We start from the raw sequence: 22,615 nt of genomic DNA, 5'->3' as shown, positions 1-22,615 counted from the left end.
AGACAAAGAGTGGAAATATCTGATGAAATTCGAGCAACAGTCATTGACCATGTTCTTGTCCATGGACTGACAATGAGGGAAGCAGGACTTAGAGTGCAACCCAATTTGAGCCGATTTTCTGTGTCCACCATAGTAAGGACATTCAGAGAAGAGCACAGGTACAGTATACTACTGTATTTTTGTAATTGCAAATTTACTGTACTACACTATATGCAGCTGTTTCAATAGACATTTGTAAAGTTCATCACTGTATGTATTGTACTGCGTGAATATTTTTTGTAACTGCACATCTACTTTTTGTAGAATTGCAAGGCTGCCATATGCAGGTGGAAGGACAGCTATATTCACTCGGGAGCAAGAGCAAAGCAGAGTATAATTTCTGATCAATTTTGAGCTTTTTTGAGCACAAAGCAATGAGTGATGTCATGGTAGCTACGTCCATTATGTTTATACAGTGTATGGTAAGCAGCCAGTATGTAAAGTGCTATTTAGAAAAGGCTAAGCTCTGACCGGCAGCAATACAAACATTTCTTTATGCTCTGAATCTTTCTGAAAAAAATTCATAAAGCAAACTGTTTTAAATATATTATCACATGATGTACAGAGGGTACACATGGATATCATCAAGAAAAAGGTTGTTACAATAGATATTTTGATGCAATTGATATTGTTGTACACCAGTTACTGTCTGGGAATTAATAGTTAATAGTTAATTAAAATTGGATTGTCTTAGTCTTGATCAGCACAAAAAACACAGCGAGTTTGTGTGATATCATTTATTATTTTGTGCAGTCAAACACAGATATCATACAAACATAAAAACTTTCATGTTTGCTGGCTTGATTATACAGTGACTAAGATCTTTGCTTTTAAAGATGACTCCTCCATGTGAATGGAGTACAGTGTTGTGTCTCTGAGGATTGTTATAAAGTAAGTTACCAGTTTAGTGTTTTTTATGTTGTTATTTATGACCAATTTCCCATCAAAATACGTTTGGATCATTGTGTTTTTGTTTTTTATGCACTTTGCCTCTGTTAGATGTTTGAGGTAAGCAGAAACAGGAAAGGTTACATGTTATGTTCTTATATTAAACCACAATGTTGCCCAAGGATGGCTCAGAGAAGCAGTTTAGGCATGTTATATTGTCTATCAATGTGTCTGAAACAAATGTGTTAAATGTTATTCTTTCCTTACTTCTGTGTCTTTCTGTGAGGTTTTTTTTTTTTTCTTAAATCCATTCAGTTGCTGCATAAGGGCTACTTTATGCAGCTGGCTTGAACATGGGGTCCTCAGCAAAGAGTTGCTCCACCAGGGTGGTTCCTGCAGCTGCAGGGGGGCACTGGGCTGAGACTGTGGTGGGGAAGGCCTCGATGGTGGGTTCCATCTGTCCAGGGATCTCGGGGTCAGGCTTGAGGGGCAGAATGACTCCAACCTCAGGGCCACCGGCAGGGACATCAGGGAAGGAAGGCAGGGTCATGGGTTGATCCATGGAAGGAAGCATTCTCACCATGCCCTCTGGGTTGTCGTGGGCTGTGGTCTCGTGCTCATGCTCATGGTGATGGTGGTGGTGCTCGTGCTCGTGCAGGTGAGCGTGCTTGTGGTCGTGGTCCAGAGTGAGGTCGTGGTCGTGCTCGTGGGTGTGCACGTCATCAGCATGCTTGTAGTCGTGGTGCTGGTTGGGTGCGTCGTCACTGTGGTTGTGTGCCTTGGCGTGATGAGTGTGCACGTGATCATGGTCATGCCCGTGGTCGTGGGAGTGGGCGTGAGCGTGCGTGTGGCTGCTGCCCGCATCGTGGTCGTGTGTGTGGTGGTGGTCGCTGTTGTTAGCGTGCTGCTGGGTTTTGTCGTGATGAGTGTGGCTCTTGGTGTGGTCGTGTACGTGGTCGTGTGTGTGTGCATCATCTACAGAGTGTGCCTTGTCGTGGTCATGGCTGTGTGCGTGTGTGTCTGTGTGGCTGTGGTCAGTCTCTCCGCCCAGCAGGTGCTGTGTCTTCTCTCTGTCAGCGGCCTGAAGAACACATCAAGATATTTAGATATTTAGATTTAGATGTGTGCAACTCCTACTACATTCACCATAAACCATAAAGACATACTGTTAACTACATTAGAAGAATGCAGAACTGTCTTTATGTCTTTTGGGCGAGCTGTGAAGGAGAATTTCACTTTATCTCAGCTTGGATCTTATTTAAGTAGGTTTGTCCATTTTTTCTATGCGATAACATCATAATTACTAAAACTGCAGAGATCATTCGTTTAAAGGAGCAGTGTGTGGGATCTAGTGGTAAGGATTGCAAATTGCAACCAGCTGAAACTTCTCCCATGTGCCAAGCATGAGCTCCTGGTTAGAATTTCTTCAGTGGTCATTGTTCAGGAGGTTTCTAATGGAGTCAGATTATCTGCAGAGGTCTCTTTAATATTACAGAGAATACAGAGCTTCTAACTGAGAGAGCATTTACATTAATAAACACATGATTTTCACAGAATTTGAAATTATTAAGCCTATTTTAGTCCACAGTGCCTGCTGACAGTGTATCTGATTTTACACTCTGATACCATCACTGCAGCTCAAAATAACATGACACGTGATGAGAACTAGGATAAAACAGGTATTTTATTAGTAAAATAATCCGGCACACACTGTTAATCTGGGTTTTCCTATCCAGCCACGAGCAGCCTACTTCATTCATGGTTCTGATGATGACGCTCACAATTAACATCCCTGCCCCTTTTACATGAACACGTTTGTGGCTGGATAGGAAAACCCAGAGTTGACTGAAGCAGATGATAACCAGCTTCGTAGTACTGGTTATCCAGACAGCCAATGTTAGGGTTAGTCAAGGCAGATAGCGACAAGATATCCTGGGTTAGTTGAAATGGCTTCGTGGTACAGGCTTCAGGTGATTAAAACTAGTAAAAACACTGAAAAAAGCAGCTGCATGTTACAAATTAGTGTTTCTACTAGGCTGTTTGGCTTGCTTTAGATGGGCTGCTGGCTCAACAAATGCACCGTTTTTCTAAGATAATTTAAGATCCAGACATTCAGGAGGTTCTTAATGGAAGCCGAATAATCCACAGGGGTCTCTTTCTCTCCAAAACAAAAGGACCCATAATTTAAATTGGTAAAACATTGAACAAATAAGCGTTTTTCCCAGTGCTGTTCGGCTCATCGCAGACGGCCTGCTAACTACAGAGGCTGAAATGAAAAAAAGGAAAGCACCAATGGCCCTATCTAGAGCCAGTGTTTCATTTGTATGTTCTGGGCTACTGTAGAAACATGGCGGTGCAACATGGCAGACTGTGTTGAAGAGGATCTGCTCCTTACATAAATATAAATGGCTCATTCTAATGTAACAAAAAACCGACAATTCTTATTTTCAGGTGATTATTCACTAAAGAAAAAACATGTTTATATTATATTTCATTTTTGCCTATATGTCACCGTAAATCCTACACACTGGACCTTTTAAGCATTGCAGCAATGTCAACATGCTCCCAATTACTTTGGTGACTACAATGGTATAATACAAATACATATATATAGAAATAATTGCCCAGACCCAGGTTGTGATAAATCTGTACTGAATTCCTCTACATTTAAAGAAAAGAATAATTTGTGTGTGCTTTTTTTCTTTAACTAGTAAAGGACATTCAAAAAATGGAGAAAAAAAGAATTAGTAAATTAATTAATGACACTGTGTTTTTTCTTGATGGCTTAGCGAGTCTTACCTCAGGCTCATAGATCTCACACACTACACTGGGGTCAGCTTCACCAGTGGGAGTGTAGAAGAGGGATCCCTTACAGAAGCCCTTGTGCTGTGGAGAGAAAAACAAGAAAAAAAAAACAAGTAAGAGAGGAGAGAGCAGAGGGATGGTTATGCCTGTGGCTTTACTAGAATTTATTGGTAACAATCTCAATTTCATCTGTAATCCTTTGCTACAATTGACCTGCTCATGGTCCAGAGCAGTGAGCAGAAAAAGGACGATCCTTTGGCATTAAAAACTCAAATAGTCCTCTTATGTATTACACTTAAACCTGGAAAGCCAGAATAAAAACCAAAATTATCTTATTTCTCTTAAAACTTCTGGGAGAATTAAAGCCAAATAGAATTAGCCTAGAGCAGTCTCTTTTCAACACAAAACAAATACTGAAAGTTGAAATTAACAGTCCATTTGAGCAAGATAAAAATGTTCTCACGACTCACAGCAAACTCGCACTCCATGAGGGGGCACTGATCAGTTGTGCTTTGTCCGCAGGTGGTCTCCTGGATGCTGTACTCTACATTGTAATACATCGACATGGCCATCTGAATGCACACACACCCACACACACAGACAGACAACAACATGGGATCTTTGGTTAGGAGTTAAGTAGTAGTTGGTTAAACAGCCAGTGGGTGAGCGAGAGAACTTCTGACTGATGGAAGAGCAGAAGGTCTGAGTACAAACCACTGATTACATATATGGGATATATATACATATATGGGAGTTTAAAGGGATATGGGTCATGAGGGATGAGAAGGAAGCAGTGTATTTAGTCATATTTTGGCAAAGATATTACTGTTTATTACATATTGCGCCTTTATATTAACCACAATGAGGTAGATGTTTCTGCAGAAGTGTTTTTTCTGGATAATTTTATGGAAGCCCATTTCTGCTAATGTGATGGAAAAAAATCTTGCAAGTCATTATAATGAGAAACTTTCTCGATTTAATATCTCAAAAAATTAAAAATAATACTAAATGATTCATTTGAGAAAGGTTCTCATTATAATAACTTACAGGATTTTTCTCATTACATTGACAGAAATGGGCTTCCATAAAATTTTACTGCAAATTCTATGGTGAAATGGCGCCAATTTCTGAATAGGTAATTGATACAAATCCAAGTTGGTCACAGGAACGAACTATTTTTTATGCGTGGAATACATACCCCGGCGGTAGCACGGTTGACTTTGTGCAGAGCAAAACGATGCAATAACCCGCTCTCGCTGTTGAACTTCTCCAGTGTGAGAGACACAGCCTTCTGGACATTATCGTTGTCAGTGGCGATAAGAGTTGGACAGTCAGGACACTGGCTATTTATCCGAGCTGCAGGAACTGAGCAAAGACAAAAAACACAAATCACAAGCTTGTTTTGCACTGAACAAAACCTCAGTTTCATTTCACCAAGTTTTGCATCTTAGAAGTTTTCTTTTATTAAAATAGCAAGAAACATCTGGCATATATACTTAAGAATCAAACAAGTCCAACTGAGCTGAAGAGACGTGGAACTGTTTCATAAGATTGGCAGAATTTTCAGATGTTCATTTTCAAATATATACTCAGTGAATGTGGGTCTAGATGTCTTTTTCAGATAACTTATTTCAGCTTTTTTTTTTTTTTTACCTGGTCTGACGGCACAGTCATATTTGTAGAGACGCACCACTCTGTGCACCTTACTGATAAAGATGGCAGCTTTGCACTGCCCATATACCTGCAAAGACCAATACAATAATAAGCACATATTTTAGTGTGCTGCACAACAAAAGACTTGATATTTAATGTATTATTAAAAGTGAACATGTATTATGTCTTCTTCTTCTGCCAATTTAGGGCCAACTCTTTATGAAGGAAGAAGGAACAATTATAACTCTTGTTAAATTAATGCAGTAGGGTGTGATTTACATCAGGCAAGCAATTGAAATTACATAGAACTGGAAAGACTGTAAAGAATGAAAAGAAATTGACTTAAGACATAAGTTTGTATTTTAAAAAAGTGGGGCTGCAACAGTATACACTTTGTGTGTGTATGTGTGTGTGTGTGTGTGTGTGTGTGTACGTGTTTTCTAACCGGTGTGTCAGTGGTGGGACGAACTTCACAGTCCTTCCACTCCTTCTTGCTGAGAACACTGCAGTTGGTCTCCACAACATCCATAGTCAGGTAGAAAACCATGGTGTTCTCTCCCTGTGACACACACACACACACAGAGGCATACAGAACACATTATCAGAGCACCCAAATGGTAGGCTACTAATCTTCCACTCGGTCAGAGAATGTATCGTGTGTGATGGTTCAAATGACTGATGTAATATACATATGATGAAAATAAAAAAAGCCCTGTAAAAATGTTTAAACTCTCAGATTCTGGCATTTCCATGACAACTGTTCCCCATCCAGTAATTCTTGGTATTGCGACATCTTTAACACATCAAAATAGACCTGTCTTCTGCTACATAGCAGCAGTGGTGCCACCAAGGGGTGGCCAGTGGGGGGCACAGTCACCTTGATACAATCCCTGCCCTCCCTTGTGAAAATATATAAAAATTATTAGAGGCTTCTGTTCGGTGTTTTTAAACTTGAGCTGTGTTTTTTTCTAGTAATTGTTTTGAGCCTTACAATCAATGTACTCCTTTAATTAAAGCTGTATATTTTTTATAGAACAATGAATCACCTAAGACATGTATATACAGTTACATAACACATTAAATCAGGATTTTTGTTGAACTCAGAATGTTGACCGTACAAGTATTAGTCTATGCACATCAGATAAGCAGTGACTGTAAAATACGGAATTATATACTTGGTCTGCTAACTCTCATCAGTGTGGTTTTCAATTACTTTATATCCTTAAACATCATAATAGAATTGCTGAAATTCAGTTATGGCTTTTGGTTCAGGTGTGCCACCCAAAAATTTACAGCAGCCCCCTCTGGCCGCCCAAAATCTCTGGGGACACTTCATTAATATTTGGCCCAAATGTTTAACGTCTGAATAGTTATTACAGTCTTAATAATTCATAATGAATTTCAAAAGCAAAATTCACACATTCTCATCATCCGAGTCTTTTATTGAGGACTAGAGGTAATCAGATTAAGGGAAGACCTGCCTGGTGAGCTCCAGCAGACTAAATCCTGATTTATAATTTGCCTCTTAAACATCACTTTTAGGATTTTCTTCAAATCATATGAAATATCCTTGTCTAACATTACTGCATTTGTTGTGTAGAGATAAGCAGATTTACTATGATAGTTATAGCTTCCTTGTAATACAGTTTTTCTCAATTGCTAAAACACTAAAACCCATTTTCCACATCCATGACTTTTGTGTGATAATTAGCCTATTTTGTAGTTAGTTAACTACATTAGGTACTACACTAATGTAATGTAACTACACCAATGTAGGTACTAGTTAGCTAACTACTATGTAATGTTAATGTTAGCCAGCTAATATTACTGCATTTGTTGTGTAGAAATAAGCAGCCTTCAATGATGTCATTAGTAAGTGTGTGTGTGTGTGTGTGTAGCTAGTAAGCTAGCTAACATTACTGCATTTGTTGTGTAGAGATAAGCAGATTTTCTATGATATTTATGGCTTCCTTGTAATACAGTTTTTCTCAATTGTTAAAACACTAAAACCCATTGGCTGAACAAAGTTCGCAATTGCCTGAACTCATTTAGCTAATTGTGCAGTCTGTTGTCAATACCTTAAACCATTTCACATGGTAAAACACAATTTGCAGATCTCACTTAGACTTTTCAGCAGAACTCTAAACACATTCTCATTCTCAAAACACATTCTGCACTCTAATGCACATGTCATCCATACTGGTAAACACAAGTGGCAACAATCAAATACAAATAGAGAACACATGCCATTGATTAAACACAACCACTGAAAACTGATTTCACTTGTTTCAAATCATGTGACACAACCAATATAAGCCAGTTCAGAGAGCAAACAGGTTGTTGAAGGTGGGATGGAGAAAGTCTGAGAATGGATGGAAGAAACAATGTGAGAGGACGAGGACGAGTGCGTATGCGAGGTGGGCGACGAGGAGTAAGAGGAGGAGGAGGGCAAGAAAGAGGAAGAGGAGGACAAAGAGGAAGAGGAAGACAAAGAGTGGAAATATCTGATGAAATTCGAGCAACAGTCATTGACCATGTTCTTGTCCATGGACTGACAATGAGGGAAGCAGGACTTAGAGTGCAACCCAATTTGAGCCGATTTTCTGTGTCCACCATAGTAAGGACATTCAGAGAAGAGCACAGGTACAGTATACTACTGTATTTTTGTAATTGCAAATTTACTGTACTACACTATATGCAGCTGTTTCAATAGACATTTGTAAAGTTCATCACTGTATGTATTGTACTGCGTGAATATTTTTTGTAACTGCACATCTACTTTTTGTAGAATTGCAAGGCTGCCATATGCAGGTGGAAGGACAGCTATATTCACTCGGGAGCAAGAGCAAAGCAGAGTATAATTTCTGATCAATTTTGAGCTTTTTTGAGCACAAAGCAATGAGTGATGTCATGGTAGCTACGTCCATTATGTTTATACAGTGTATGGTAAGCAGCCAGTATGTAAAGTGCTATTTAGAAAAGGCTAAGCTCTGACCGGCAGCAATACAAACATTTCTTTATGCTCTGAATCTTTCTGAAAAAAATTCATAAAGCAAACTGTTTTAAATATATTATCACATGATGTACAGAGGGTACACATGGATATCATCAAGAAAAAGGTTGTTACAATAGATATTTTGATGCAATTGATATTGTTGTACACCAGTTACTGTCTGGGAATTAATAGTTAATAGTTAATTAAAATTGGATTGTCTTAGTCTTGATCAGCACAAAAAACACAGCGAGTTTGTGTGATATCATTTATTATTTTGTGCAGTCAAACACAGATATCATACAAACATAAAAACTTTCATGTTTGCTGGCTTGATTATACAGTGACTAAGATCTTTGCTTTTAAAGATGACTCCTCCATGTGAATGGAGTACAGTGTTGTGTCTCTGAGGATTGTTATAAAGTAAGTTACCAGTTTAGTGTTTTTTATGTTGTTATTTATGACCAATTTCCCATCAAAATACGTTTGGATCATTGTGTTTTTGTTTTTTATGCACTTTGCCTCTGTTAGATGTTTGAGGTAAGCAGAAACAGGAAAGGTTACATGTTATGTTCTTATATTAAACCACAATGTTGCCCAAGGATGGCTCAGAGAAGCAGTTTAGGCATGTTATATTGTCTATCAATGTGTCTGAAACAAATGTGTTAAATGTTATTCTTTCCTTACTTCTGTGTCTTTCTGTGAGGTTTTTTTTTTTTTCTTAAATCCATTCAGTTGCTGCATAAGGGCTACTTTATGCAGCTGGCTTGAACATGGGGTCCTCAGCAAAGAGTTGCTCCACCAGGGTGGTTCCTGCAGCTGCAGGGGGGCACTGGGCTGAGACTGTGGTGGGGAAGGCCTCGATGGTGGGTTCCATCTGTCCAGGGATCTCGGGGTCAGGCTTGAGGGGCAGAATGACTCCAACCTCAGGGCCACCGGCAGGGACATCAGGGAAGGAAGGCAGGGTCATGGGTTGATCCATGGAAGGAAGCATTCTCACCATGCCCTCTGGGTTGTCGTGGGCTGTGGTCTCGTGCTCATGCTCATGGTGATGGTGGTGGTGCTCGTGCTCGTGCAGGTGAGCGTGCTTGTGGTCGTGGTCCAGAGTGAGGTCGTGGTCGTGCTCGTGGGTGTGCACGTCATCAGCATGCTTGTAGTCGTGGTGCTGGTTGGGTGCGTCGTCACTGTGGTTGTGTGCCTTGGCGTGATGAGTGTGCACGTGATCATGGTCATGCCCGTGGTCGTGGGAGTGGGCGTGAGCGTGCGTGTGGCTGCTGCCCGCATCGTGGTCGTGTGTGTGGTGGTGGTCGCTGTTGTTAGCGTGCTGCTGGGTTTTGTCGTGATGAGTGTGGCTCTTGGTGTGGTCGTGTACGTGGTCGTGTGTGTGTGCATCATCTACAGAGTGTGCCTTGTCGTGGTCATGGCTGTGTGCGTGTGTGTCTGTGTGGCTGTGGTCAGTCTCTCCGCCCAGCAGGTGCTGTGTCTTCTCTCTGTCAGCGGCCTGAAGAACACATCAAGATATTTAGATATTTAGATTTAGATGTGTGCAACTCCTACTACATTCACCATAAACCATAAAGACATACTGTTAACTACATTAGAAGAATGCAGAACTGTCTTTATGTCTTTTGGGCGAGCTGTGAAGGAGAATTTCACTTTATCTCAGCTTGGATCTTATTTAAGTAGGTTTGTCCATTTTTTCTATGCGATAACATCATAATTACTAAAACTGCAGAGATCATTCGTTTAAAGGAGCAGTGTGTGGGATCTAGTGGTAAGGATTGCAAATTGCAACCAGCTGAAACTTCTCCCATGTGCCAAGCATGAGCTCCTGGTTAGAATTTCTTCAGTGGTCATTGTTCAGGAGGTTTCTAATGGAGTCAGATTATCTGCAGAGGTCTCTTTAATATTACAGAGAATACAGAGCTTCTAACTGAGAGAGCATTTACATTAATAAACACATGATTTTCACAGAATTTGAAATTATTAAGCCTATTTTAGTCCACAGTGCCTGCTGACAGTGTATCTGATTTTACACTCTGATACCATCACTGCAGCTCAAAATAACATGACACGTGATGAGAACTAGGATAAAACAGGTATTTTATTAGTAAAATAATCCGGCACACACTGTTAATCTGGGTTTTCCTATCCAGCCACGAGCAGCCTACTTCATTCATGGTTCTGATGATGACGCTCACAATTAACATCCCTGCCCCTTTTACATGAACACGTTTGTGGCTGGATAGGAAAACCCAGAGTTGACTGAAGCAGATGATAACCAGCTTCGTAGTACTGGTTATCCAGACAGCCAATGTTAGGGTTAGTCAAGGCAGATAGCGACAAGATATCCTGGGTTAGTTGAAATGGCTTCGTGGTACAGGCTTCAGGTGATTAAAACTAGTAAAAACACTGAAAAAAGCAGCTGCATGTTACAAATTAGTGTTTCTACTAGGCTGTTTGGCTTGCTTTAGATGGGCTGCTGGCTCAACAAATGCACCGTTTTTCTAAGATAATTTAAGATCCAGACATTCAGGAGGTTCTTAATGGAAGCCGAATAATCCACAGGGGTCTCTTTCTCTCCAAAACAAAAGGACCCATAATTTAAATTGGTAAAACATTGAACAAATAAGCGTTTTTCCCAGTGCTGTTCGGCTCATCGCAGACGGCCTGCTAACTACAGAGGCTGAAATGAAAAAAAGGAAAGCACCAATGGCCCTATCTAGAGCCAGTGTTTCATTTGTATGTTCTGGGCTACTGTAGAAACATGGCGGTGCAACATGGCAGACTGTGTTGAAGAGGATCTGCTCCTTACATAAATATAAATGGCTCATTCTAATGTAACAAAAAACCGACAATTCTTATTTTCAGGTGATTATTCACTAAAGAAAAAACATGTTTATATTATATTTCATTTTTGCCTATATGTCACCGTAAATCCTACACACTGGACCTTTTAAGCATTGCAGCAATGTCAACATGCTCCCAATTACTTTGGTGACTACAATGGTATAATACAAATACATATATATAGAAATAATTGCCCAGACCCAGGTTGTGATAAATCTGTACTGAATTCCTCTACATTTAAAGAAAAGAATAATTTGTGTGTGCTTTGTTTCTTTAACTAGTAAAGGACATTCAAAAAATGGAGAAAAAAAGAATTAGTAAATTAATTAATGACACTGTGTTTTTTCTTTATGGCTTAGCGAGTCTTACCTCAGGCTCATAGATCTCACACTCTACACTGGGGTCAGCTTCACCAGTGGGAGTGTAGAAGAGGGATCCCTTACAGAAGCCCTTGTGCTGTGGAGAGAAAAACAAGAAAAAAAAACAAGTAAGAGAGGAGAGAGCAGAGGGATGGTTATGCCTGTGGCTTTACTAGAATTTATTGGTAACAATATCAATTTCATCTGTAATCCTTTGCTACAATTGACCTGCTCATGGTCCAGAGCAGTGAGCAGAAAAAGGACGATCCTTTGGCATTAAAAACTCAAATAGTCCTCTTATGTATTACACTTAAACCTGGAAAGCCAGAATAAAAACCAAAATTATCTTATTTCTCTTAAAACTTCTGGGAGAATTAAAGCCAAATAGAATTAGCCTAGAGCAGTCTCTTTTCAACACAAAACAAATACTGAAAGTTGAAATTAACAGTCCATTTGAGCAAGATAAAAATGTTCTCACGACTCACAGCAAACTCGCACTCCATGAGGGGGCACTGATCAGTTGTGCTTTGTCCGCAGGTGGTCTCCTGGATGCTGTACTCTACATTGTAATACATCGACATGGCCATCTGAATGCACACACACCCACACACACAGACAGACAACAACATGGGATCTTTGGTTAGGAGTTAAGTAGTAGTTGGTTAAACAGCCAGTGGGTGAGCGAGAGAACTTCTGACTGATGGAAGAGCAGAAGGTCTGAGTACAAACCACTGATTACATATATGGGATATATATACATATATGGGAGTTTAAAGGGATATGGGTCATGAGGGATGAGAAGGAAGCAGTGTATTTAGTCATATTTTGGCAAAGATATTACTGTTTATTACATATTGTGCCTTTATATAAACCACAATGAGGTAGATGTTTCTGCAGAAGTGTTTTTTCTGGATAATTTTATGGAAGCCCATTTCTGCTAATGTGATGGAAAAAAATCTTGCAAGTCATTATAATGAGAAACTTTCTCGATTTAATATCTCAAAAAATTAAAAATAATACTAAATGATTCATTTGAGAAAGGTTCTCATTATAATAACTTACAGGATTTTTCTCATTACATTGACAGAAATGGGCTTCCATAAAATTTTACTGCAAATTCTATGGTGAAATGGCGCCAATTTCTGAATAGGTAATTGATACAAATCCAAGTTGGTCACAGGAACGAACTATTTTTTATGTGTGGAATACATACCCCGGCGGTAGCACGGTTGACTTTGTGCAGAGCAAAACGATGCAATAACCCGCTCTCATTGTTGAACTTCTCCAGTGTGAGAGACACAGCCTTCTGGACATTATCGTTGTCAGTGGCGATAAGAGTTGGACAGTCAGGACACTGGCTATTTATCCGAGCTGCAGGAACTGAGCAAAGACAAAAAACACAAATCACAAGCTTGTTTTGCACTGAACAAAACCTCAGTTTCATTTCACCAAGTTTTGCATCTTAGAAGTTTTCTTTTATTAAAATAGCAAGAAACATCTGGCATATATACTTAAGAATCAAACAAGTCCAACTGAGCTGAAGAGACGTGGAACTGTTTCATAAGATTGGCAGAATTTTCAGATGTTCATTTTCAAATATATACTCAGTGAATGTGGGTCTAGATGTCTTTTTCAGATAACTTATTTCAGCTTTTTTTTTTTTTTTACCTGGTCTGACGGCACAGTCATATTTGTAGAGACGCACCACTTTGTGCACCTTACTGATAAAGATGGCAGCTTTGCACTGTCCATATACCTGCAAAGACCAATACAATAATAAACACATATTTTAGTGTGCTGCACAACAAAAGACTTGATATTTAATGTATTATTAAAAGTGAACATGTATTATGTCTTCTTCTTCTGCCAATTTAGGGCCAACTCTTTATGAAGGAAGAAGGAACAATTATAACTCTTGTGTACGTGTTTTCTAACCGGTGTGTCAGTGGTGGGACGAACTTCACAGTCCTTCCACTCCTTCTTGCTGAGAACACTGCAGTTGGTCTCCACAACATCCATAGTCAGGTAGAAAACCATGGTGTTCTCTCCCTGTGACACACACACACACACAGGCATACAGAACACATTATCAGAGCACCCAAATGGTAGGCTACTAATCTTCCACTCGGTCAGAGAATGTATCGTGTGTGATGGTTCAAATGACTGATGTAATATATATATGATGAAAATAAAAAAAGCCCTGTAAAAATGTTTAAACTCTCAGATTCTGGCATTTCCATGACAACTGTTCCCCATCCAGTAATTCTTGGTATTGCGACATCTTTAACACATCAAAATAGACCTGTCTTCTGCTACATAGCAGCAGTGGCGCCACGAAGGGGTGGCCAGTGGGGGGCACAGTCACCTTGATACAATCCCTGCCCTCCCTTGTGAAAATATATAAAAAATATTAGAGGCTTCTGTTCGGTGTTTTTAAACTTGAGCTGTTTTTTTTTTCTAGTAATTGTTTTGAGCCTTACAATCAATGTACTCCTTTAATTAAAGCTGTATATTTTTTATAGAACAATGAATCACCTAAGACATGTATATACAGTTACATAACACATTAAATCAGGATTTTTGTTGAACTCAGAATGTTGACTGTCCAAGTATTAGTCTATGCACATCAGATAAGCAGTGACTGTAAAATAAGGAATTATATACTTGGTCTGCTAACTCTCATCAGTGTAGTTTTCAATTACTTTATATACTTAAACATCATAATAGAATTGCTGAAATTCAGTTATGGCTTTTGGTTCAGGTGTGCCACCCAAAAATTTACAGCAGCCCCCTCTGGCCGCCCAAAATCTCTGGGGACACTTCATTAATATTTGGCCCAAATGTTTAACGTCTGAATAGTTATTACAGTCTTAATAATTCATAATGAATTTCAAAAGCAAAATTCACACATTCTCATCATCCGAGTCTTTTATTGAGGACTAGAGGTAATCAGATTAAGGGAAGACCTGCCTGGTGAGCTCCAGCAGACTAAATCCTGATTTATAATTTGCCTCTTAAACATCACTTTTAGGATTTTCTTCAAGTCATATGAAATATCCTTGCCTGATTCTTATATATTGCTAATTACAATATGAACAGTCACTTAGCCCATGTTTGAACAGTGTTTAAGGAAAAATCCCCCTTTTATGTGAACAATTTTGGCCTTCATGCCTATTTGTTATAATCATCTTTTACTTGACAGCTTAACTGTAGACATACAATATATATAGTAACAAACATCACATCAGACAGGATGTCAACATGTCCTTTTCCCAGTAAAGAACTGTAAAGTAGATACAACTTGTATGCCCAACTGGAAAACATAAGTGGCCTGATCAAACTTTCTTTCAACTTCTACCATCAGTTCTTCACTTTCACTCACATGTTGCTTCATGTGGACATCCGACAGGCGGTGCAGGGCGAAGACGTAGCCCTCGTGCCGGTCCTTGTTGATCTTTTTGAGAGCAAGCTCTGCAGCTCCCTTTGCAGATGCATCTTCACACGAACCCTGCTCCATGCCTTCCTGCTCCACCGGTGCACCATTGATGTGCATGCACCCCAACGCCAACAACAGCGACAACAGCACACCCTGCTTCATGGTTAAGGCCTGGAACGTCTCTGTCTGTCTCTCTCAAACACACGTACACAGTCTGGTGGGGGAGATGCCCAGAGAGGGAACGGCATGATCTTTTATATCCTGCTGCTGTTTACTGTAAGTACACCCACTTTCTCAAAAAAAAATCACTGCCCCCCCTCGTCATCTCTGGTAAACATAACCATTGACCCCCACCCCCTCCTAAAACTCGTGGTCATATCTAGGAATGCTGCATCAGTTGATCTATCTGCCAACCAATCAGCTACTGTGAGGACTTGCACAATGGAGCTTATCAGTTGGGAGATAATCAGCCCTGTAGTGCTACTCTCTTCTCTGGACTCAATAGGGACAGTCAATGGGCTGTAAAGTGACTTGATCCACTCTTGGCTCTGAATCCTTGTTCAGCATTTATAGGATGTGGTAACAGTGGCTATTATCTAAAAGTTAAAGAGTAATCTTAAGTAATCACATTGAGTATTCAGAAGTCCATTCAAACACACTGCTTATTCTACATCTATGTTACCAGCTGACCAAAGCAGTATCAGGTCACCACTGTCATCATTAAATGCATTGATACTTCTGGGACATATACAACTTGATTATATCACAGAAAGCCAGAAAGCTATGTAGCTTTAGTGACCTCTGAATTTCCATTGACATAGGAATATAAGTGAAATTTTAAAATTTTAAGATTTAAATTTTTTAATTAGAATCACCACTTCCATTGGAAACTTATATGGAGGAAAAACAAGCAGCCCAGCAGCTGAGCAATCACAGTCCCTGTGGTGTACACCATATCTCAGCAGCTGGGTAACTTTGATGTTTAGTTCCTACTTAAAGGAGATGCATGTCAGCTGTGGAGCATCTACGGTGGCTACATGCGAATACTACACAGGAACCAATTGGCTTACCAGTTATGGAGCTATATTTGTGTCTTATTACATGCGAGAAAATAAATGATATGAGAGAAAAAAAAATGTTTGAGAGAAAAAAAAATAATTGAGAGAAAAAGTTTTCACACTGATAGCAAAAAATAATAATATTGAGACTAAAAAAAAGTTTTGAGAGAAAGTATTTTGTCATAGAATATAAAAAAAATAATCTGAGATTTAAAAAATGATGAAAAAAATGTTTCTCTCAAAACCTTTTTTTGCTCTCGTGTCAGGATTTTGCTTTCGCTGTGAAAATAATGTCATGGGCGGGGCCACGTTCCTATTGGCCAGTCTCAATCGAATTGACAGCTAGGTGAGGATCGTCTTGGGAGTCGAATTCAACTGAATCATTCATCCACCATGGTGGATTCACCGGCATAGATGTGCTGCGTTATTTGGGAGCAGAAACTCCAATGTTTGGGTAAGATGATGACACACACAACTCGATGGGTAGCTAGCTGAACACGTTGGTTATCAAAATCATTTCTATAATGAATCCCTTTTCTCACCTAACATTATTTTACCGAGATTGTGTTATTAACTGCACTAGCCAGCTAGTGTTAACTTTACATCTAGCTAGGTTATCCCATTAACGTTACTTTACTACGGTGCTTTTCTCTTCCAACATTCCATGTGTGGCAGGGTGAGCGCTGCTACACCTCTGCCCTTAATTGGCATCAGCTGGGCCTAATTTCCAGTTGTCGGAGCCTAATTGCGCAGTGGTGGCACCAGCGTTATTTGGTCTTCCCCTCACAGGCGCGCTCACTTCTACCTGGCGTTTACCTGGCGAGGGCTGTGTGTGGTGTGCTCCGGTTGGCGTGCTTTGTGTGTGTCGTGCTCCGGTTGGCGTGCTTTGTGTGTGTCGTGCTCTGGTTGGTGTGCTTTGTGTGTGTCGTGCTCCGGTTTCTGTACCCAAACTTGGGACTCATAAGGTAGGCATGGGTGCTGCAATGTTTGTGTACTGTTAAAGCGTATTATTATGTCACAGCTGCTGTGACTCTCTGCTTTACAGAGGTGTTGGCCATTCCTGTTGTGTGCAGCTTCAGAGGGGACTTTGAAAAGTGTGGTGTCTGCTGTTCCTCACTGAGAGACGGTGACTGGGTTTGAGCTGTGCGTTAAGCTCCCTTCGCTCCGGTAAGCTCGCTCTGTTTTCTTATTTCTACTTCTGCTAGTTCTGTTAACTTTCTGTTAACAGGTTGTCCTGCTCTCTGTCCTGCTGTAGCTGAGGCCACAGCTTGTGGCTTCTTCTTTTCCTCTGCGCACTGTGTGGGGCTGCACTCCGTAGCCCGGTGACGTGGGCCGTCAGCTGGGCATCCTGGCAGCTGGCAGTGAAAATGTAGTGTAAAAATAAATAAAATCCTATTGTCTGTCCTGTTTATTGCTTGGGTACTGTTATTTACGTGACAACACCTGAACATAACACACACAGACACACATTGGCTGTTTGTTTCTACCTCTCCCCTCTCTGGAAGTCTCGGACCTCTAGCCGCCCGTCTCCACCTTGATTAAACGCTGAAAATAAAATAAAAGAGGGAGACAGGTGTCTCCTATTTTAACTTATTTTGTTTTATTTCTCCCTCTCCCCTCGCTGGAAGCGTTGGACCTCCCGCCTCCCGCCTCCCGCTCCCGTCTCAAACATGGAGGTCTCCTTCTCCGCTGAGCAGCCATGGCGCATGCCCGGCCTGTTAAATAGCCTGTAACCATAAAAAATGTGTGACACAAACTGCTGTGTTTGCTTTGGTCATTAAATAATGTCGGGCTTGGGCTGGGTTTTGACAGAAATATGTGGCCCGTGCCGCACTCTAACACACACACACACACACACACATACACACACACACACACGGAAAACCGGACATTATCATCAATTTATAAAAACCCCCCGGACAGCCCCCCGGAAAAAGAGGATGTTTGGTCGGGCCTGTGAATATCTCACAACAGTGTGAAAAAACTACATTTCCCCTAGAGGATTAATAAGGTATCTTCTTTGTCTTCTTCTACAGCCCTAATATTTTCCAGGATTCAGGTATGCACAGAAAAACCTGCATGATTGTCATTTACCATGTGAATTCTGATGCAGATCAAAATGTTTTTATTATTCCCAGGTCTGTGGCCTAACTTTCTATTAAATGTCAGTGAGTCTTTGTTGTAATTTTTGCGAGATCCGGGTAAACAACATCCAAACAACCAATAAAACATAACCTCCCTGGCATTGCTCTCTCATACTGTTCTGTATGTGGGAAAAAACATTATTGTCTGTTTACAATGTGTAACAGTTTACCGAGAGCAGCCCTGTGTGTCTTTTTGATTTTATTTGCATTTAAGTGTCTGACTGTGAAACAGCTGCTAAACCAGGCCTCCAGGTGTCAGGCTTTGGATGTCAAATATACAATTTTGTTAGACCAACAATTACAGGTGTAGGGTGATCTACATGTATGCAGAAGTATGTAGCATTGAAACAAGTCTGCATGAGTCGAGCTTTGCCTATACATTGTAAAAAGTTTTGTAATAACTGTACACATTTGGCACAGTTTGTTGGCAAAAAGTAAATGTATCACACTGATAATGCTAATATTTTGGCTGAGGAGGGGTTCTAAAAATTCACTACAAAGATTGCCAACTCAAGACTGCTCACCGAAGCCAAAAAAAAATCACACAAGACTGTTCACACCCTGGTCACTCATTGTTTGGACTTCTCCCCTCAGGAAGATGCTACAGATGTATTAATGCAGGGACTAGTAGATTTAGGAATAGCTTCTTCCCTAAATGAAGCTGAACTTTTTGCTCTGACACTCAGCACTTTATATTTATTATTACTGATTATTTAACAAGTGTCAGACTGGGAGCTGTGTTTTAAATGGTATGTATGTATGTTCTGACAGTAGGATGGTAGAGTATGTTTGCTATGGATGATGAATGGAATGTGTGAGTCAGAGATGGGGGGTGGAGATTTGCTTGAGGAGGGTGTATGTTGTATGGACGGTGAGGGTGAGGTATGTGTTTAACTTATGCACCTTAACCCTTAGATGCATAAGTGGGGTCTAAAATGACCCCAGGGGTTGTTTTTCTTCAATATCTATGGAATTAAAAGTTTTTATCATTTCATATTCCAGGTATTCCTCATAAAACACGCTTTTGACATGAGGCCATTTGCATTCAAAAAAAAAAAAATTATACACTTTAAGAAATTGTTGTTTTTGTATCACTACCCAAGTGGGGTCAAAAATGACCCCAAGCATTTCCTATGGAATATCATGGGTTAGACCAAGGAATCTTTGATTCTTATCAACTGTGACTGTCAGGAATACATTTACCGTCGCACTTGCACATCTAATGCCAGCAGTCTCACCACCCAGGAGGATTTTTATACAGCAACATACTACATGTTAGTATTATATTTGTTTTATATCTTGGAGTACATATGACGTTATAAAATATGAACTTATTTTCCACATCCATGACTTTTGTGTGATAATTAGCCTATTTTGTAGTTAACTAACACTAGCTAACTAAGTTAGCTAGTGTTAGCTAACTACATTAATGTAGGTACTACACTAATGTAATGTAACTACACTAATGTAGGTACTAGTTAGCTAACTACTATGTAATGTTAATGTTAGCCAGCTAACATTACTGCATTTGTTGTGTAGAAATAAGCAGCCTTACTATGATATTTATAGCTTCCTTGTAGATAAATCTAACCATTATTGTGTGTGTGTGTGTGTGTGTGTGTGTGTGTGCATGTTAGGTAGCCTATTATGCTATTATTGATTATTCAATGATGTCATTAGTAAGTGTGTGTGTGTGTGTGTGTGTGTAGCTAGTAAGCTAGCTAACATTACTGCATTTGTTGTGTAGAGATAAGCAGATTTACTATGATAGTTATAGCTTCTTTGTAATACAGTTTTTCTCAATTGCTAAAACACTAAAACCCATTTTCCACATCCATGACTTTTGTGTGATAATTAGCCTACTTTGTAGTTAGCTAACTACATTAGGTACTACACTAATGTAATCAGTGTTGCCAACTTAGCGACTTTGTCGCTATATTTAGCGACTTTTCAGACCCCTCTAGCGACTCTTTTTCAAAAAAGCGACTAGCAACAAATCTAGTGACTTTTTCTGATGTTATTGAAGACTTCTGAAGACTCTGTTGTGAGAGCATGTATCATTCTTAGTCTTCTCAACGGGCAGCGGATGCTGCCGTGAGCTCCTCTCTCGCCCCAAAGCACTCACAGACGGCCCAGTCCTCCCTCCCAGCAGCAGTCAGAGCAGGAGACGTTAACCCCTCCACGTCCAGACTGCAAGTGAATCGCACATGCGCGGAACCGCCGCTGGCTGATCTATCGCTCTGATCCCGACCTGGTTTACAGTCAGGGCGGGATGTAAATGTAAAATTTTCTTTGTCTAATATAAATCACTGAAAAAAGGTTCATTTGTAGTTCTAAACATATTCAGGGTGTTTTTTTACTCAGTTTTTGTCTCTCCCATGATGTTATTCCTCTCTCCTACAGCAGCCATTACAATTACATGCATATGGACAATTATGCAAATTAGGCGATGACGTCATTTAGCGAGTTCTAGCAACTTTTAGGACAGCCAATAGCTACTTTTCTTACTGAGGAGTTGGCAACAGTGAATGTAATGTAACTACACTAATGTAGGTACTAGTTAGCTAACTACTATGTAATGTTAATGTTAGCCAGCTAACATTACTGCATTTGTTGTGTAGAAATAAACAGCCTTCAATGATGTCATTAGTAAGTGTGTGTGTGTGTGTGTGTGTGTGTGTGTGTAGCTAGTAAGCTAGCTAACATTACTGCATTTGTTGTGTAGAGATAAGCAGATTTACTATGATAGTTATAGCTTCCTTGTAATACAGTTTTTCTCAATTGCTAAAACACTAAAACCCATTTTCCACATCCATGACTTTTGTGTGATAATTAGCCTACTTTGTAGTTAGCTAACTACATTAGGTACTACACTAATGTAATGTAACTACACCAATGTAGGTACTAGTTAGCTAACTACTATGTAATGTTAATGTTAGCCAGCTAATATTACTGCATTTGTTGTGTAGAAATAAGCAGCCTTCAATGATGTCATTAGTAAGTGTGTGTGTGTGTGTGTGTGTGTGTGTGTGTGTGTGTGTAGCTAGTAAGCTAGCTAACATTACTGCATTTGTTGTGTAGAGATAAGCAGCCTTACTATGATATTTATGGCTTCCTTGTAATACAGTTTTTCTCAATTGCTAAAACACTAAAACCCATTGGCTGAACAAAGTTCGCAATTGCCTGAACTCATTTAGCTAATTGTGCAGTCTGTTGTCAATACCTTAAACCATTTCACATGGTAAAACACAATTTGCAGATCTCACTTAGACTTTTCAGCAGAACTCTAAACACATTCTCATTCTCAAAACACATTCTGCACTCTAATGCACATGTCATCCATACTGGTAAACACAAGTGGCAACAATCAAATACAAATAGAGAACACATGCCATTGATTAAACACAACCACTGAAAACTGATTTCACTTGTTTCAAATCATGTGACACAACCAATATAAGCCAGTTCAGAGAGCAAACAGGTTGTTGAAGGTGGGATGGAGAAAGTCTGAGAATGGATGGAAGAAACAATGTGAGAGGACGAGGACGAGTGCGTATGCGAGGTGGGCGACGAGGAGTAAGAGGAGGAGGAGGGCAAGAAAGAGGAAGAGGAGGACAAAGAGGAAGAGGAAGACAAAGAGTGGAAATATCTGATGAAATTCGAGCAACAGTCATTGACCATGTTCTTGTCCATGGACTGACAATGAGGGAAGCAGGACTTAGAGTGCAACCCAATTTGAGCCGATTTTCTGTGTCCACCATAGTAAGGACATTCAGAGAAGAGCACAGGTACAGTATACTACTGTATTTTTGTAATTGCAAATTTACTGTACTACACTATATGCAGCTGTTTCAATAGACATTTGTAAAGTTCATCACTGTATGTATTGTACTGCATGAATATTTTTTGTAACTGCACATCTACTTTTTGTAGAATTGCAAGGCTGCCATATGCAGGTGGAAGGACAGCTATATTCACTCGGGAGCAAGAGCAAAGCAGAGTATAATTTCTGATCAATTTTGAGCTTTTTTGAGCACAAAGCAATGAGTGATGTCATGGTAGCTACGTCCATTATGTTTATACAGTGTATGGTAAGCAGCCAGTATGTAAAGTGCTATTTAGAAAAGGCTAAGCTCTGACCGGCAGCAATACAAACATTTCTTTATGCTCTGAATCTTTCTGAAAAAAATTCATAAAGCAAACTGTTTTAAATATATTATCACATGATGTACAGAGGGTACACATGGATATCATCAAGAAAAAGGTTGTTACAATAGATATTTTGATGCAATTGATATTGTTGTACACCAGTTACTGTCTGGGAATTAATAGTTAATAGTTAATTAAAATTGGATTGTCTTAGTCTTGATCAGCACAAAAAACACAGCGAG

The 22,615-nt window shown here is 39.8% G+C and overlaps 2 protein-coding genes across 2 annotated transcripts; both read right to left on the bottom strand.

Moving 5' to 3' along the window:
- Positions 1 to 761: 761 nt before the first annotated feature.
- Positions 762 to 5,964, bottom strand: LOC144463696 (uncharacterized). The gene is made up of 6 exons (XM_078169026.1): positions 5,831 to 5,964; positions 5,386 to 5,473; positions 4,931 to 5,097; positions 4,203 to 4,304; positions 3,727 to 3,813; positions 762 to 2,008 (listed from the first exon to the last, which is right to left on the bottom strand). Exons 1-6 carry the CDS (start codon positions 5,930 to 5,932, stop codon positions 1,262 to 1,264), a joined length of 1,293 nt encoding a protein of 430 aa, XP_078025152.1. The 5' UTR covers positions 5,933 to 5,964; the 3' UTR covers positions 762 to 1,261.
- A 2,667-nt stretch (positions 5,965 to 8,631) lies between these two features.
- LOC144463695 (fetuin-B-like) lies at positions 8,632 to 15,266 on the bottom strand. Its single transcript, XM_078169025.1, has 7 exons — positions 14,969 to 15,266; positions 13,522 to 13,635; positions 13,255 to 13,342; positions 12,800 to 12,966; positions 12,072 to 12,173; positions 11,597 to 11,683; positions 8,632 to 9,878 (listed from the first exon to the last, which is right to left on the bottom strand). The coding sequence occupies exons 1-7, from the start codon at positions 15,182 to 15,184 to the stop codon at positions 9,132 to 9,134; spliced, it is 1,521 nt and encodes a 506-aa protein (XP_078025151.1). The 5' UTR covers positions 15,185 to 15,266; the 3' UTR covers positions 8,632 to 9,131.
- Positions 15,267 to 22,615: the final 7,349 nt, after the last annotated feature.

The sequence above is a fragment of the Epinephelus lanceolatus genome, chromosome 6 (genome assembly GCF_041903045.1).
Source record: "Epinephelus lanceolatus isolate andai-2023 chromosome 6, ASM4190304v1, whole genome shotgun sequence".
Classification (NCBI taxonomy): Eukaryota; Metazoa; Chordata; class Actinopteri; order Perciformes; family Serranidae; genus Epinephelus; species Epinephelus lanceolatus.
The sequence above is the reverse complement of the archived record's forward strand: the minus strand, read 5'-3'. Positions and strand labels throughout refer to the sequence as shown.

Excerpts from the sequence above, each read along its gene's own strand:
- LOC144463696 (XM_078169026.1), bottom strand. The coding sequence starts at position 5,932 with ATGGTTTTCTACCTGACTATGGATGTTGTGGAGACCAACTGCAGTGTT. Across the intron at positions 5,474-5,830 it reads GTCCCACCACTGACACACCG|GTATATGGGCAGTGCAAAGC; the intron begins GTTAGAAAACAC and ends TGGTCTTTGCAG. Across the intron at positions 3,814-4,202 it reads TCATGGAGTGCGAGTTTGCT|CACAAGGGCTTCTGTAAGGG; the intron begins GTGAGTCGTGAG and ends TTCTCTCCACAG.
- LOC144463695 (XM_078169025.1), bottom strand. The coding sequence starts at position 15,184 with ATGAAGCAGGGTGTGCTGTTGTCGCTGTTGTTGGCGTTGGGGTGCATG. Across the intron at positions 13,343-13,521 it reads GTCCCACCACTGACACACCG|GTATATGGACAGTGCAAAGC; the intron begins GTTAGAAAACAC and ends TGGTCTTTGCAG. Across the intron at positions 12,967-13,254 it reads TGACTGTGCCGTCAGACCAG|TTCCTGCAGCTCGGATAAAT; the intron begins GTAAAAAAAAAA and ends GTCTTTGCTCAG.